The sequence below is a fragment of the Hesperophylax consimilis genome, chromosome 12, assembly GCF_061612785.1.
Source record: "Hesperophylax consimilis isolate HC1 chromosome 12, BYU_Hcon_1.0, whole genome shotgun sequence".
Taxonomy (NCBI): Eukaryota; Metazoa; Arthropoda; class Insecta; order Trichoptera; family Limnephilidae; genus Hesperophylax; species Hesperophylax consimilis.
In genome coordinates, this window is record NC_142847.1 from 12757105 (window position 1) to 12773150 (window position 16046).

The window sequence follows — 16046 nt, forward strand, 5'->3', positions numbered from 1 at the left end:
CAATATTTTATTTGTATGCCTTTCTCGAAAGAATTGAATTTTAAACTGAAAAAATATTTAATCATATTCATGTGTGTATGTGCGCGCAAACAAATAATTCGTCAAGCATAAGGGCCCGTTCCCACTTCCGTTTTCAAATCGGAGGCGGGTCCCGTTTTAAAAACGGATGGCCAATGGCCCTGTTCACACTACCGTTTTAAAAACGGATCCGTTTTAAAAACGGACCATACTCTACGAAAAAAAAATAATTGTCGATTCAACAAAAACATGTTATTTGCTCATTATTCAGTAATGGTGCGCAATGGACGACGATGAAGCTCTTGTTGTCATGTGGTACTTATTAAATAGAAGGAAAAAAGTGAAAAGAAAATTTTGGGTACCTACACCCAATCATAGCCGAATGATTTTCTGTAGGAATTTTCCAAGTGTTAATTGGTGAGTTGAGAAGTGATGAACTAAAGTTCTTTAATTATTTTAGAATAATAATGATTGGATTATTTATATAGCGCCGTTTTCACCATGAAAAATCACCTCAAGGGCGCTTAATGGCTTAAGAGAATGTCTATCACTTCCTTTAACCATCTACTGGAATGAGTTTCAGAGAGCTTAACATATCAAAATACAAAATTGAGAAAGTGCATTTGTCCTGAAGAAAGGCTATCGATATTTTAAAGTAAGAAAACAATAAACACTCAAATATTTTTTATTATGTGTTTATTTAACTAATACGCTCTTCCGTGCATCTCATTAAAGCTTTAAAATTTAAAAAAATTAAAATTAAAAAAATAAAAATGTTGATGTACAAAAGTTGTGTACACCAAGTGTTTTGTTTTTATTTAGTTAAAGATAAAATATTACCATACTCTTTCTTCGACCAGTGGTATTAAATTTTCGGGATTTATTTCCTTATCCATTATTGTAGTTTTGATTTATTTACTTAACAAAACAACCAAATACAAGCACGCTGCGTGCCTGCTTCCTTGCGACAGGGAGCGGGCGGGGAGGGGTCGGGGTTTGGCGGGGACTCTGCCGGAACGACTGGACGACAAGTGTGAACAGCTCCATACAACACTATGAGCGAGCGTGTGCCGACACGATTTGAAAACGGACGCGCTGCGTAGGCGAGCCATCCGACAAAAAATGTCGGATCCGTTTTCAAATCGTGTCGGACAAGTGTGAACAGCTCCATACATCCACTACAGCCACTAGGGCATCCGTTTTTAAAACGGGACCCGCCTCCGATTTGAAAACGGAAGTGGGAACGGGCCCTAACTTGCAAAAAGCGTATTTTAATAAAATAATTAAATTACCGCCATCTATGAACACGTAGATTGTGACGAACGTCTCGGTTCAATGAGCTTATAACTTATAAGTTAATCCCAATTATAAATTACGTACATCTGACTTCTAGAAAGATAAATGCATATTATGTAACTTCATTATGTTAATGAATTGAGTGAATTATTTGCATTTATCTTTCATTAAAGTTGGTAAATTGAGTAAAAGTAATAATAAAGAAACTTTATCATAGGTTGTTTTGTTTACAAAAATGAAATATTGTCGACCAAGACGTAGCATTCATAAATGCCTGCCATCTATTGTTGACTAGCAAAATCATATTATTACGTATTATTCTTTCGTGGTTTGAAAACTACTTTGTAAAATATTTATTATTGTTTATGGATGTTGCACCAATATTTTTTAATTTTAATTATTTTTTCGTGTGTAGCAGATAATTAGGAAAATTATGATTTTCATAGAGAAATCTTATCGAAATCGCAGAAAAATAGACATCCATCGTCGCCCGTCGGCAATGCAGATTTCTAGAATAATAATTGACATACCTAACGTCAGATAATCGGAAAGTATAATTTCATGCTGATTGATTTCCAAAGCGCCTAGTATTGGTTTGATTCGTTATCAATTAGTATTTAGTTAATAAATTATCATTTTTTATCAAACATTCTAATAAATACAAAGTGCAAAATCTATGTAATGGTTTTCTAACCGTAGGCGTATCTTATGTTGACATTGCACATACGCTAAGACAAGTATGTAATGTTATACATAACCTTGTTATCGCTAATTCAATTGAATGTATCGCCTTTGTTTATGTTAAATCCTGATTCTGGTCAGTTGTGACCATGAAGATGCAAACCCTTAAAAGTTTTATTGTGGATTGTTAGTGTAAATTGTGATATAAGTGCATCAAAGTTATGTTTCGAAGTAGAAGTTGGTTCGGGGGAGGATGGGGTCGTCCAAAGAATCCTCATTCGTTGGAGCACCTTAAATACCTCTACAACGTCCTGGCTAGGAACCACACCGTGTCTGAACACAATAGGGGACTCTTAGTTGAGTCTCTGAGATCCATCGCTGAGATTTTAATTTGGGGTGACCAAAATGACAGCTCTGTGTTTGAGTGAGTAGAAATCATTAATTAATAAACACTAAATACGTTGTCTCCACGATAGTGTGATCTTTAGGACTATTCGAATACGTCTGACAAGAAAATTGGTCTAATTTTAAAGCCAATATTGCAGAATTTAGCTTTCTCCTGTGTTCCAAAAATATTTCTTTTTCTGTCTATTTTTCACTGGTTATGTTGACAGTTTTGTTTTACCACAATAAATTATAAGTTTTATTCATCAAAGCTTTATGTAGGTACCTACCTATACTATATATTAAACTAAATCATAAACCTTTGTGTCTTGCATAATGTGCAATATATCTGATTACAGTCATTTGCATAATATAAAAATTACATCCGAGAATTTGTTCATCATTTCAAAGGGAATATTGATTCTATATTCACTTTATCATTTAAAATTAAATAAAAAATTTAATTAATTCTTCACACAATATGTATCAGATATTAACATCTTTATTTCCCTTGGTGAAAATTTATCTTACTAAACCATTATTTATCTTAAAATAATAATAATAATAATTAAAATATCAGCTTTTCATACAATTTTTTAAATATTTAACCCGCCGTTAAAAAGTGCTGCATATTGGGGCACCTAGCATCGAAACGTCACGCATTTAAAGAGTTCTGTTTTTTTTTTTATTTGTAGTTTCTTCCTGGAGAAGAACATGCTATCCTTCTTCCTGCGCATCATGCGACAGAGAAGTGGGGGCTCATCCTACGTCTGCGTCCAGCTGCTGCAAACCTTGAACATCCTCTTTGAGAACATCAGAAATGAGACTTCGCTATGTAAGATTATTATTCATCATTCATCAGAGAACATCAAAGACTTGTGAAGACTTAATGTTGATATGACTGCTTATTATCATTAAAAAAACAATAATTAAAGGATAAGTATTGTGTTTTATCTGCTCATTCAGATTACCTATAAGGAAAAAAATCATTTATGTAGGTACTGGGCTATGCAACTTTATATGTAATGCTATTTCAATAGAAGTCAGTCAAATAAATAATTTTTTGTAGATTTTAATGAAAAAAGAAAGTTTTTTAGCAAAAAACATTAATTTATGTTAATTTAATAATATAATGAATCAATCCATTCTCCATTTCAATTACTATATTTATCTTTTCTATTCGCACTTGCATATGGTGTAAAGAGAGCTAACTTTGGGAGGTGATAACATTTCATGATGGTAGAAGTAAAAAAGATAAATAACTTTTTTAGAAATTCCAATGTTTATTTTTAAGTACTATTTTTTTCCCATAAAAACAATTCATCTTCCTTTTACCTAAAATCTACCTTAACCTCTCAGAAAAAGACTTTTATTTACTTTCTGTTCCTTTGCGAACTGTCAAAACGTGAAAATTTTTGTGTTATTCACGAGTTTTGTTAAAAGCTTCATAACTCACGTTTTGGGAAACGTAGCCTCATTCTAAAAAATGTTTTGGAAAGATTATGAAATTCACTATCGTATTGTTTTGTTATACGTAAATATTTGCGTTTCTAAATATACATTTTCTGAAAACGTCAAAAATATGTAAAAATCGCTGACCATTATTTCAAAGCTGTGAAAAATGTACTCTTTTCTGAGTATCATAAAGAAATAACACTTTATATATTGAAGAAATATAATTAAAAACTATTAGTCACCTCAAAATATTAACCGTCCAAACTAAAATATTTTTAATAAATTATTTAGAAACGCAATAAATTATGAACGAACAAGATGACAGATCCAATCGACTTAGATAATGCACCTCTACATTCCATAGATATTCTTGAATACAGACGCGTAGCGTTATTCATTATCGATACTCTGTTTTTTAAATCATGGCAATCCGTATACTAGTGATGGAAATAAATCGATTTTTGTAAAATCTCGCGCGTTTACGTGAAAAAACGTTCTAATGTCTTGACCGCCATTATCATATTTACGTCTTTTGACGTTCTAATGTTCTGAGTGGTTAAAACGATGGAATTTCGAAAAAAGTTATTTAACTTTTTTACTTGCACTAATCATGTAGAATCACCCTCCGAAGTTAGCGCACTTTACATCTGGACATCCTGTATACATTTTTACAATTACCTTACATAGATTCTATAAAGTATGTGTTGCTTAAGCTGCAAAAGTTTGCAATTTTTTTATGTGCAAATGTACTTGAAAAGAATCATAGCATGGGTGTAAAACGACATTGTGAATTGAAAATTTGGCAGCAGAAAATTACGGAACATTGTTAGTTATATTACGGTTTATTATCTTTATTTGTGGGTTTTACAGTGTTATTTCTTTTTGCAGATTATTTGCTCAGTAACAACCATGTTAACTCCATCATTGTGCATAAATTTGACTTTTCCGACGAAGAAGTGATGGCGTACTACATATCGTTCTTGAAGACTTTGAGTTTCAAACTAAATGGCCACACCATCCACTTTTTCTACAACGAGGTAAATACATTTGCTATATCTGGATGTAGTAGCTTCGCTTTATTTTTAAAACGTAGCCCTTTATTTGAGATCTTATTTGTCGCTTATACTTATTCCCTACCAAACTTCTGAAACAATTTTTTATTTATTTTGTAATTTCTTAATTACCAAGATGGCGAGCTGCCGCTAAATACTGGGTTCAAGTCCTAAAGGTGACCGTATCTTTATATGATTTTTCTATTACAAATTTTCGTTTAAAAATCGGTAATATTTTCTTCAATAATTGAATATTACAATTTAAAGTTTTACTCATCATTTATTAGTTTTATTAGTTTTATTCCAAAAATAATTATAATTTCCTTGCAAAGCGAATAAAATATATTTCATTATGCTAGGAGCATTTTTTAAGATTTAAAAAAGTATAAAATAGAGTCAAGTGCAGTTGAGCTGCTAGCATATCCGCTACGGATATGTTCACATTCAAGCGGTTAAGTGCAGTTGAGCTGATAGCATATCCGCTACGGATACGCACACGTTCAAGCGGTTAATTGTTATTGAAGACTAACCTAACAAATGATTCTTATATTTCCAGCACACCAATGACTTCCCCCTGTACACTGAAGCCATCAAGTTCTTCAACCACAGGGAGTCCATGGTCCGGATAGCCGTGAGGACTCTGACACTCAACGTGTACCGAGTGGAAGACGCAAGCATGCTGAAATTCATCCGAGACAAGTACGGATATCTCATATAACAGTCATTTTATTAAACTGGGTCGGCTCTGTTGGGCAGGACACCTAGCAAGAGTGGAAGAAAGATGACCAACAATCACACCATTTCATTGTTTAGATACAACTGACATGTTTTGTGAGCAATGCAGAAACCCCAGTGAAGTTTATTTAAGGCCACGTCCGCACAGACAGGCGGCTTGCTTAGCGCCTAGAGCCTAGTGGCTTGCATTCTGGCTACTTGCTAGGATACACGGTGTCCGCACTGAAGGTGGTTTGCGTGGTGGGTCGCTAGGTGTCTTGGTCATTTGCTTGTCGTCTAGTTGACGAGATGTCACTTTCAAAAATAGCTCTAAAACTGCTACTTACAGAAAATTCATCTTTAAAATATACCATTTCACGGCCTTATCCATCATGTTGGGTTCATGACATAAATAAGTCACGGTCATGTCATGGGCAGTTTAATGTTCTGTATAAACAATTGCGTAATTTTGACGAAAAATTTTACCAGTCCAGCCCAAAGAATCATTTGATATACTTCTTAGTATACATAATCCAACGCCATAACCATAATTAACGTCTCATTGTAAAAAAAAATATGACATAATTATTATTATTTTTTTTTTAGACAACTACATTTTTATGTAGTTCATTAGCTGGATTCCACAGAGGTTCTCTTTTAAAAACAGATGCAATTAATATTTCGTCCATTTTTCTCTTCAAAAATGCCTCGCGCCTAGTGACAAAAAACCAACACGTTCGTTCACTTCGATACCCGCAAAGCGACTAGCATAGCGACTAGCTAGACGCCAAGCGCGCAGTGCGGCCAGTCGCGAGTATTCTAGAACGTTTGTTTTCCTAAGCTACTCGCTAGGTGACTCGCTAGACTCTAGGCGCTAAGCAAGCCGCCTGCCTGTGCGGACGTGGCCTAAGTAAACCCTGATGAAGAAGAAATCACAAAACATGTTTGTTGTATCCAAGCATTCAAAGTGGTTAAAACTTAGTGATTATTTTTTGTTTGTACGTTTAAACAGGCTTCTATTTCATAAACCAGGATAAAGAAGTATTAAAATAATTGGGATGGTGTGGACGCCAATACTGCAGCCTTAGGCATAAGGCACTGGAGGGAGACAGCAGGGGACCAGCAGGATTGGGGGAATTTTATAAAGGCAGCCAAGACTCAAATTATGATGTATTATTTATATTATTATGCAGTGTTTACCTAACTAGGTAACTTAAGGCCAAATATAGGGTTTTCCAATAAGAGGTGTTATTTTGAATAGCCCGCTATTTCGGTAGATGTTACTTTTGAAGCTGTCATTTTTTGACATTTGACAAGTAGAAACTACGCCATTAATAAAAATGGAACGATACACACTCCAACAACGCATTGAAATTATTAAAATTCACTTGAGTGAATCAAATGCAAATCATCTTGAGTGATGAGGCCCATTTCCACCTCGGTGGCTTCGTCAACAAGCAAAATTGTCGCATCTGGGGCTCGGAAAACCCAAGAGTTATTGTTGAAAAGCCTCTCTATCCTCAACGTGTGACTGTTTGGTGCGGTTTATGGTCCGGCGGAGTTATTGGACCTTACTTTTTCGAAAATGAGGCTGGAGCAACAGTTACGGTGAATGGATTGCGCTATCGAGAGATGATTAATGATTTTTTATGGAATTGAATATCAAAATAACACCTCTTATTGGAAAACCCTGTATAATACAAATAAGATAAATATTATTGCAGTAAAACTTTCTTATGTGAGAAAACCTTATATGTTAGATAAATTAGGCCATTTTTTTTTAATTTCAGTCTTTAAGGCAGTGCTCCGCAACCGGTGTGCCGTGACACACTGGTGTGCCGTGAGCCAGACACAGGTGTGCCGCGGTCAAATTCAATGTATTTGACATTTTACAATATTTAATTATGTATTTAATACACAATGACAAAATATTTTTCATAATATTGTCTATTTTTAATTGTCTGCAGATACTGTTAAAAGACGTATTCACAATATTTTAGAAACACTGAAAACTGTTATTGGCTGAAAAATTTGCACTTCAGATCAACGAAACAACCGATATTAAAAATAAAGCACAGTTGATAGCTATTGTACTTTTCGTTGATGAGGACTTTATTAAAGAACATTATTTATTTTGTAAGGAGGTTCCAGAGCGAACTACCGGTGAAGAATTTTTTCAAGTAACCGATGATTTCTTCAAAACATATAATATTATGGAGCAATTGCTTTGCTGTTTGCACGGATGGCGCTGCGGCAATGACGAGTAGTAAAAATGGTTTTGTCTCTTGTGTAAAACAAAAAAAAATCCAACGTTACAATTTACACACTGCTGCATACACCGAGAAGCATGATTGATGGTCAAAAATTTACCGGAGGAACTTTTGAACACGATGAATGAATGTATTAAAATCGCAAAAGTAATTAAATCAAGAGCCCCAAACTCGCGAATCTTTGGAATACTCTGTTCAGAAATGGGAGCCGAATATGAATCCTTATTGTTTTATACTGAAATTCGTTGGCTATCCCGAGGCAAAGTTTTGGCTAGATTGTTTGAGCTTCGTCACTAGGTGTGTGAGTTTCTTTTAAATCAAAATATGCCCAAACTATATCAGCACCTCGATTACTGGATAGCCAAACTTGCATACATGGCTGATATATTCGAGCATTTGAATGAACTTAATAACGAACTTTGGCTGAAAGAGTTGCAAAAAGTATGTTTGGAAATGTACCAAAGGATCAACCATAGTACAATTGAAAACAAACAATTAACTGTGGATCTGGCCCAACAACATTTAAGTATGCTTCAGCAGAAATATTTTGTCAGTATTTTTATTTCATTAATACGTAACAATACGATTGGATTCCAAATTCTTTTGCAACCAATGCAATAAATTCTACGGAAGCACTGCCTCTGCAAATTCGAGTGGAATTTACAGATTTAAATAATGACATTTACTTTATTAAAGATTTACGTTAAAAAAGAATATACTTAAAAATATAGAATATATTAAGAATATAGATTTACGTTAAAAAATAATTACATTTCCGTCAAAGAATTCTTAACACTACTTCCATTTTCAACAACATATTTATGTGAGCAAAGTTTTTCAACGCTTGTATTAATTAAAAATGATAAGCGGTCATGCTTAAAAGGTCTTGACCAAGAACTTCGGGTTGCGCTGTCAAAAATCGAGCCGAATATAAAAATTTTGTGTTCATTGAAACAAGTGCAGGTTAATTTAACAATTAATCGCTCATTAATTTATTGCTTTTTTATAATAATTATTAAGATTGCGTAAAAATAAATATTTTATAGTTAAATGTTTGTATGTTTACTTTTCAAATAAAAAACAAGAAATTATTGTAAAATTTGAATCAATTTAATATCTATTTAATTTTGGTGTGCCGCGGAATTCTAGGAAGAAATTTGGTGTGTCGTAGGTGAGAAAAGGTTGCGGAGCACTGCTTTAAGGAACCGAAAATAACTTTTAACCTTTAGGAGCCGGAACCCTGTAATTGCAGTGTTGAAGAATTGTGCCCACGCACGTCATGAAGCACTGCAATTGCAGTGTCGACCTTATATATTCATTTCATCTTTGGATATTACTTCTACTGGGTTTGTTAAACACATAAATCAAAATGTCACTTTATCAAGTATGGTATTGTCTTGTTATTAAGTTGCCCTTAACAAAAAAATTATTTTTATTTATTGAATATTCTTGCCGGCTCCTATGGGTTAAGCATGAAAACGTCTTATGTGGGAACTTTATAAGTAAGTCAGTAAGAAATAGCATAGGTATACTCTACGATGAATTAACTAACCTAACCTTATGATTAACTGATTTTAATTTTTGTAATTTACAGAACTGCAGCCCCATACTTCAGTAATCTTGTTTGGTTCATTGGAAAACATATCTTGGAGCTAGATACCTGCGTGAGGAATGATGCGGAGTAAGTCTAAATTTACTGACTTATTACTTCTGTATTTTATAGAAACCTGTATAAAAAATACTCCATGACAAATGTATCTAAAAATACTACATAATTCCTGAAAAAAGGATAAATTAAATTAATATAATACACTCACGTCTCTCCAAGCTGAAACCCGTGCGCAAAATGATTGCTTGTCTAATGGCTTGCCTTTCCATATTGTTGAAAGTTGGGCTTTTCAGTTCCGGACCGCGACGGTCATATATTTAAAAAAAACGGACCCCTAATGAAAGTAATTGGTGACCCCTGGTATAGACGCTCATATATTTCTTGCTTACGCATAAAACGCAGCGACAATCGCATAATCTGGACAGGCTCTAAGACTACGTTGCACATCGTCTGAAATATCAAAGTCGATAAACTTGTTTTCAGACGCACTCGTTTTATTGACTTTATGTCACTTCCCGCAGACTAAATGTTAGACATTTTTTTTATTATCATGTTTCATGACATTAATTAACCAATTAAAAACTTACATAATTATATTTTTAATTGGTGTAAATAATGATTACAGATTAAATGTGGTTTTTACTTGTATTGGTTGATTTATCATTAACTTAAATATGTACTTGTATACATTTTGAAGGTATACATACTGAACAACATAACATTGTAGTGGCTGGTTGGGGTATTAATAAATTAATAAATTATACAAATCTCTTGTGCTATAAATACCCGATGACTAAAATAAACTTGATTCGTTAATAATTATTAATACATATAGCAAATATCCATAATTTATTTTTTTATTTTTTTATTTGAGACACAAACAGGACATTTAAAGTACATTCTTGTATAGTATAAAATAAATTTACATACAAATATAAATGTCCCTAGACTAATGCGTCTCCAGCAATCACATTTGCACATTCACTATCAAAACAATATCATTATTTTTTTATACAAAGCCTAAAATTACAGAAATTACAAGACATAATAATTTTAAACGTATTTTTAAATTAGGTTTATAATAGAAAATATCAAACCATCAAAAATCAACAAATAATGTTGGTTTTTTTTTTTTTTTTTTTTTTTTAGGTACAGAAATATAAATTATCTTTTCCGATTTTATGTCCGGGTTAAATCTTCCCCATAGGAAAAACTAAACCCTTCCACAAATGATCATTTAGTCAATCAACATTATGTAAGTGCATAATATAGGCAAAATAAATACAAAACAATACAAGAACAAAACTTCAACTCACCAGAGATCAAATGGGAAAATAATTCACCAACTCCAGATATTTTCATATCAGAGGGTTCGGCTCGGTAGAACTCCTAACAGGGCCTATAAATCCTACTGATCCCTCAACATAAATATTTTTAAAAAAATCTTTCATTATCCTACATTATAGCCTAAAATATATAGCCGAAATAACGAATGGTAATATTTTTATAGTCTGAGAATGCCAAATTCTTTTTATCTCATTTCCTAAATCTGTGTATTTTCTTATTTTTTCATTAACAGATTTTTGAATATTACAGGAATTTGGAATAGCGACATCAATGATATAAGTTATTTTTTAAATTTTGTCATGTAAAACTATATCGGGTCTATTATGACTAATCATTCGGTCTGTTAGTATAGTTTTATCATAATATATTTTATAAAATTCGTTTTCTAAAAATGAATTTGGTTCGTATTCATAATATGGTACTATATTACGGCAGTCAATCAAGTTATCTTTAATTACCAAACTTTGGTGAATTATTTTTAAAACTTGATTGCGCCTAAATGTATACTCGGACGGTGCTAATATAGAACATCCCGATATAATATGTTCTATAGTTTCCGGAAAAGCCAAACATTTTCTACATAAATCATCAATTTGATTTGTATCTTTGATTATATGCTTCCTATAATTTTTAGTATTAATGACTCTATCCTGAATAGCAAGCATAAATCCTTCTATTTCTGCGCTCAACTCTTGAATACTCAACCATTTGTTTGACGAAAATTTGTCAACATACGTTTGGTTGAGATAATTGAAGTGTTTTGCGTGTAAAATTTTATTTGACCAGGAATCTAATAATTCCTGGTTGGGATTTATAAAAATGTTGGCATTCTCGTCGTATACATTTAAAGCTTTAATGTTTCTATCTGCCTTGCAATAATATAATATTATATTATTTTCTGTTATAATATTATTAATGTTTATTTAATGATTGTTCCAGTCATCAATCGCAGCAGAAACTGGATGACTTAGTTGCAGAGCATTTAGATCATCTCCATTACCTGAATGATATACTCTGTCTCAATATACCTGATCTAAACCAAGTTCTGACAGAACATCTCCTTCACAAACTTCTGATTCCCTTGTACATCTATTCCCTAACGAGCAACACGGCTCACAGAATAAGACTGGCCAGTAAGAGACCCTTGATGAACAACACCAACTCAGAACAGATCCTGCATATTGAAACTATAACCAGAAGTTTAGCTGATATACTTCATCAGAAGGGAATAGATCTCGGTATCCAGGAATCTCGACCCTCCTCTTCTAGGCTAGACGAATATGAAGAAGAACAAAAGCCAAGAGTCTCTTGTGTTGTCTCTCTGTTTCTCTTATCCCAAGTCTTCCTCATCATAACCCATGGACCCCTTGTCCACGCACTGGCTTGTATTATTCTACATTCAAACAACTCTGTGTTTGAGGAGGGTGCTACAAAAATACTAGAAAATTATCTTAAAAGTAAACAAGGCTGTATAAAGCTGGAGTTTGCTAAACCATCTGAAAGCTTAGAACGATCTCTCGCCATCAACACTTCCAGTGGACAGAGATATAATAAGGAATCAGAGATTGAAGAAAGCTTTGACGCCCATGATGGTGGAATGCTTATCAGAGGCTCGCTTGAAAGGGAGCACTTCAACGATGGCGCTAGCTCCGATATGGATCCAGATTTGATTTCAAATTCCATTCCTTCGACGTCTCGAGCTAGCGAGGCTTCCGGAAGCTCTAGAAACAATTCTTCGGAAGATCTGATTGCTTCCGATAGCAATACAGTATTGAATCGCAGTTTGCTGGATCAATATCACACGACAATCGGCGAACGATTGCAGAATGTCCCAGATTCGCCATTGCCGGATTCTGGTTTAGGCTCAAACACTTCAGGGAGTGTACAAGACACTAATTTGAACATTACCGATGAAGAGAAAGAACAGTTTTACCAGTCCAGTACGAACACGCCCATTGTAGAACATAGAACATTGAATCTGACGACTGAAAAAAAACCCTCGATTGTAGAAACAAAACCCTTCCTTGAAACTATTCTCAAATCCCTTGACTGTTCAGAGAACGACTATATTGCTCTATTTGCCCTTTGTCTTCTCTACGCCCTTATCAATAATAAAGGTCAGTATATTTTATATATTATTTGTCTTTGAATTTACAACTGTCATTGATTTTTATCATCAACTGTTCAAAATTATTCACCTTTCTTTCATCTTCCTAATTTTCATGCTGCCGTGATTAGCTGGTAAGAATTTGGTCAATTCTGTTGACGTACATTTAGAATATATCAAATTGCATGTGTACATTGACAATACTTATTAATTTTATCTGGTTTTAGACATTTGCACGAATACAATCATTGACTGAACATGTTTGTAGTTTGTAACATTTAAAAATACTAGGGAAAGAATCTAACATTTAGAATTTTTTTAAAAGCCTGCAAAATACCCGCTTTTCAGTTATGGGTTAAAACTATGTCGCAATTTCTAAAGATGCATGTGACGGTAAATATATATGTGTAGACATTACATATCGTCGCTGGACGCCTAATAACTGCAGTATTAAAAAAGAGAGTGAAAAAAGCATTTTTAGCAGGAAAATGAAAGGATGAACCATTTATTTTTCGGAATATCATATTCCAAAAAATAAATATTCATCCTAAACTTGCAGAAAAGTCAATAGATGTTGCACAAAATAATTTATTAAAAAATAATATAGGTTTATCTAAAAGACGCTGTCTAGATTGCATTTAGTTCGCCAATAAAAAATGAAGACAATGTTGGTAGTTCTTATTCGAAGTATGATACAGTTAAATGTGACCGAAGGGGATAGGGTCCCATTAGCTCAGTGGTAGAGCGGTGCCCCGACAAGGCAACGGTCCTGGGTTCAAGTCCTAGATGTGACTGTATCCTTTTCTGTTTCAGATTTTCATTTAGAAATCGCTAATATTGTCTTCAATAATTTCATTTATTTTTATTTGTTGTGTACATTAAAAGTCATTATCATAGGATGAAAGTAGACTGAAAGCTGAATGAGATCTCTCAGGCAAATGTGTGGTAAAACTATGTTTGACAGTGTGAAAAATGTGGAGATACACAAAGCATGCAAGGCTGATACAAGCGTAGTGAGTAAGATTAGATTAGTACATAGTGAGTTTGGGCATGTAGAACGGATGAATGAAAAATGGAAAGTATATGATCTGAATGTGATAAATATGAATAAAAAAATAAGAGTGACAAGCCACCACAGGTACTTTGTAATACATATTAAGTTTTGTTGCCAACTATGAACGTAATGCCTAGTTGTAATTTTAGTTTTAATATTTTTTTTTTGTTATAAAATATTATGTGTATTTTTTTAATATTATATCATGTTTGTATGTATTCTTTTTATTTTTATAATTAGAGCTGCTTACGATTTTCTTGAATTACACTATTTTTTTAGTAAATATATATTTTTTTTTTATTAAAAAATGTGAAATGTAGAAAAAATCGGGAACGCTGGAGGAATACATGGCAGGATCAAGTGAACTAAATACTTGAGTCGGGTCATGTCAAACAGCATAGTATGTATAAATGTGAATGGAGCAAGGAGTGTCTGCCAAGAAGCCAAAAGTCTTCCAGTTTTTTTTTCCAGTTTTTCGTCTCAATGTTGTCAAATACAAATATTAGTATTTACTTATCATGGAATATTAATAGTAGTTTTAGAATAGATGTACACTAGATATAATATGTTCAATTTAATAACTAAATAAAAAATACTTTAAAAAAAAGACAGAGTTGTTTGGTGGTCCATTCTCTCTGGCTACCCCTGCGGAAACGGTCTGATGTTTAACTAGTTATTTATTTAAATAAGTATTATTTTTAGATCCACCTTCATTTTCCTGCCTGAAAATAGTTTTTTTATTTTATTTAATCAAAAGCGGTTAAATTTAAGAATAAAAATTATCAGTTCTGCAATACAAATTTGACTACTGACCTGTCGAATGAAACATTATTCGCTGTGACCTCATACCCGACACGCCACGGATTTGGGCATTTTGGCGGCCCTTGACAAAAAAAATTTACTTTCTGGTATTTAAGTTAGAAGTTCAAAACTGATAAAAAAATTAAATGTACTTAAGTTCCTTATTGTAAATAAATTTAAATATTTATGTATTTCATTGTAAATTAATCATATTTTTACCATTTTATTAATGTAAATGTAATTCTTATTTTTCTGTAAAATGATGTATTTTCAACTTAATACATTTATTAATATTTCATTAATTTGCATGATAGTTTTGCTATCTTTTCTACATAATATTATTACAAGTATGTACATATTTACTATCAGACATCGTCCAAGATTTCAACACTATTTGATTAAACCATTAAAAAATGAATATACAAGATCGACACTGCAATTGCAGTTCTTTCTTATTGTACATAGGCATGATTCTTCAACACTGCAAATGTAGGGCTCTGGCCCCTAGGAGTTAACACATAACACTCATTATATATTAAAAATAATTTTGTTAATTTTTGCACTGCACTGGGAATTAATGCATAAATCATCACTCCATTACTTTTTCCTTTTTTTAATGTGAAACCAAACAAGAGTCCAAACTGCTCCCAACCATCTGGTGCCAGTGAGACTATAGCATCCACAGTCGGGGTATATTGTGAGGCTGAAGGTAGTGGGGAGAGGAAGAAGATTGGGAAGAGGAAGGTGGGGAAGTACCTGGCTATTCAGATTTGGTCACCAGACACGGCCAAAGCCATTTCAAGCAATGTTTCAATTCTAAATTATGGTCTTACACCAGGGCGATACTGAGTATATCTTCCACTCTGGAACGTGCCGCAAATATACTAAATATTATTTTAAATGAGTAAATTTTGAAATAACACAAATTAATCAAATAAAATTTTCTTGCGCATGCGTGAATTTGAACCTGCGACCTCCAGCTTGCTAGTCGAGGGTCTTATATATATATAGAGTCCCTCGACCACAGAGGCTAAAATTATTCATACATTTATCATTAAAAAACACTGAACGAACATCATAATGTCTTTTACAGTTAAATAGATATTTCAAAGCTCCATAGTTTATGATGAAAATATTTACGTTCTGAAAATGATACCTAGAAATTTTACTCTTCATACATTTAGATTTCTGCTTTATTATGTAATATACAAAACAGAATAGCTTATTTAGGATACTAAACTTGGAGATTTCATTGACT

At 33.1% G+C, this 16046-nt stretch overlaps 1 protein-coding gene and 1 non-coding gene across 2 annotated transcripts in view; both read left to right on the top strand.

Moving 5' to 3' along the window:
* Nucleotides 1-1818: 1818 nt before the first annotated feature.
* The window catches only part of ema (C-type lectin domain containing ema), a 37405-nt gene continuing 23177 nt past the window's right edge, over nt 1819-16046 (top strand). The window contains exons 1-6 of the mRNA XM_089638128.1: nt 1819-2419; nt 3075-3214; nt 4723-4871; nt 5443-5585; nt 9465-9551; nt 11766-12943. Of these exons, the coding sequence (XP_089494254.1) occupies nt 2217-2419; nt 3075-3214; nt 4723-4871; nt 5443-5585; nt 9465-9551; nt 11766-12943 (1900 nt within the window). The 5' untranslated portion in view covers nt 1819-2216. The remainder of the gene's footprint in view (nt 2420-3074; nt 3215-4722; nt 4872-5442; nt 5586-9464; nt 9552-11765; nt 12944-16046) is intronic.
* TRNAV-GAC (transfer RNA valine (anticodon GAC)) lies at nt 13656-13727 on the top strand. Its single transcript has one exon. It is a non-coding gene; the product is annotated as a tRNA-Val (tRNA).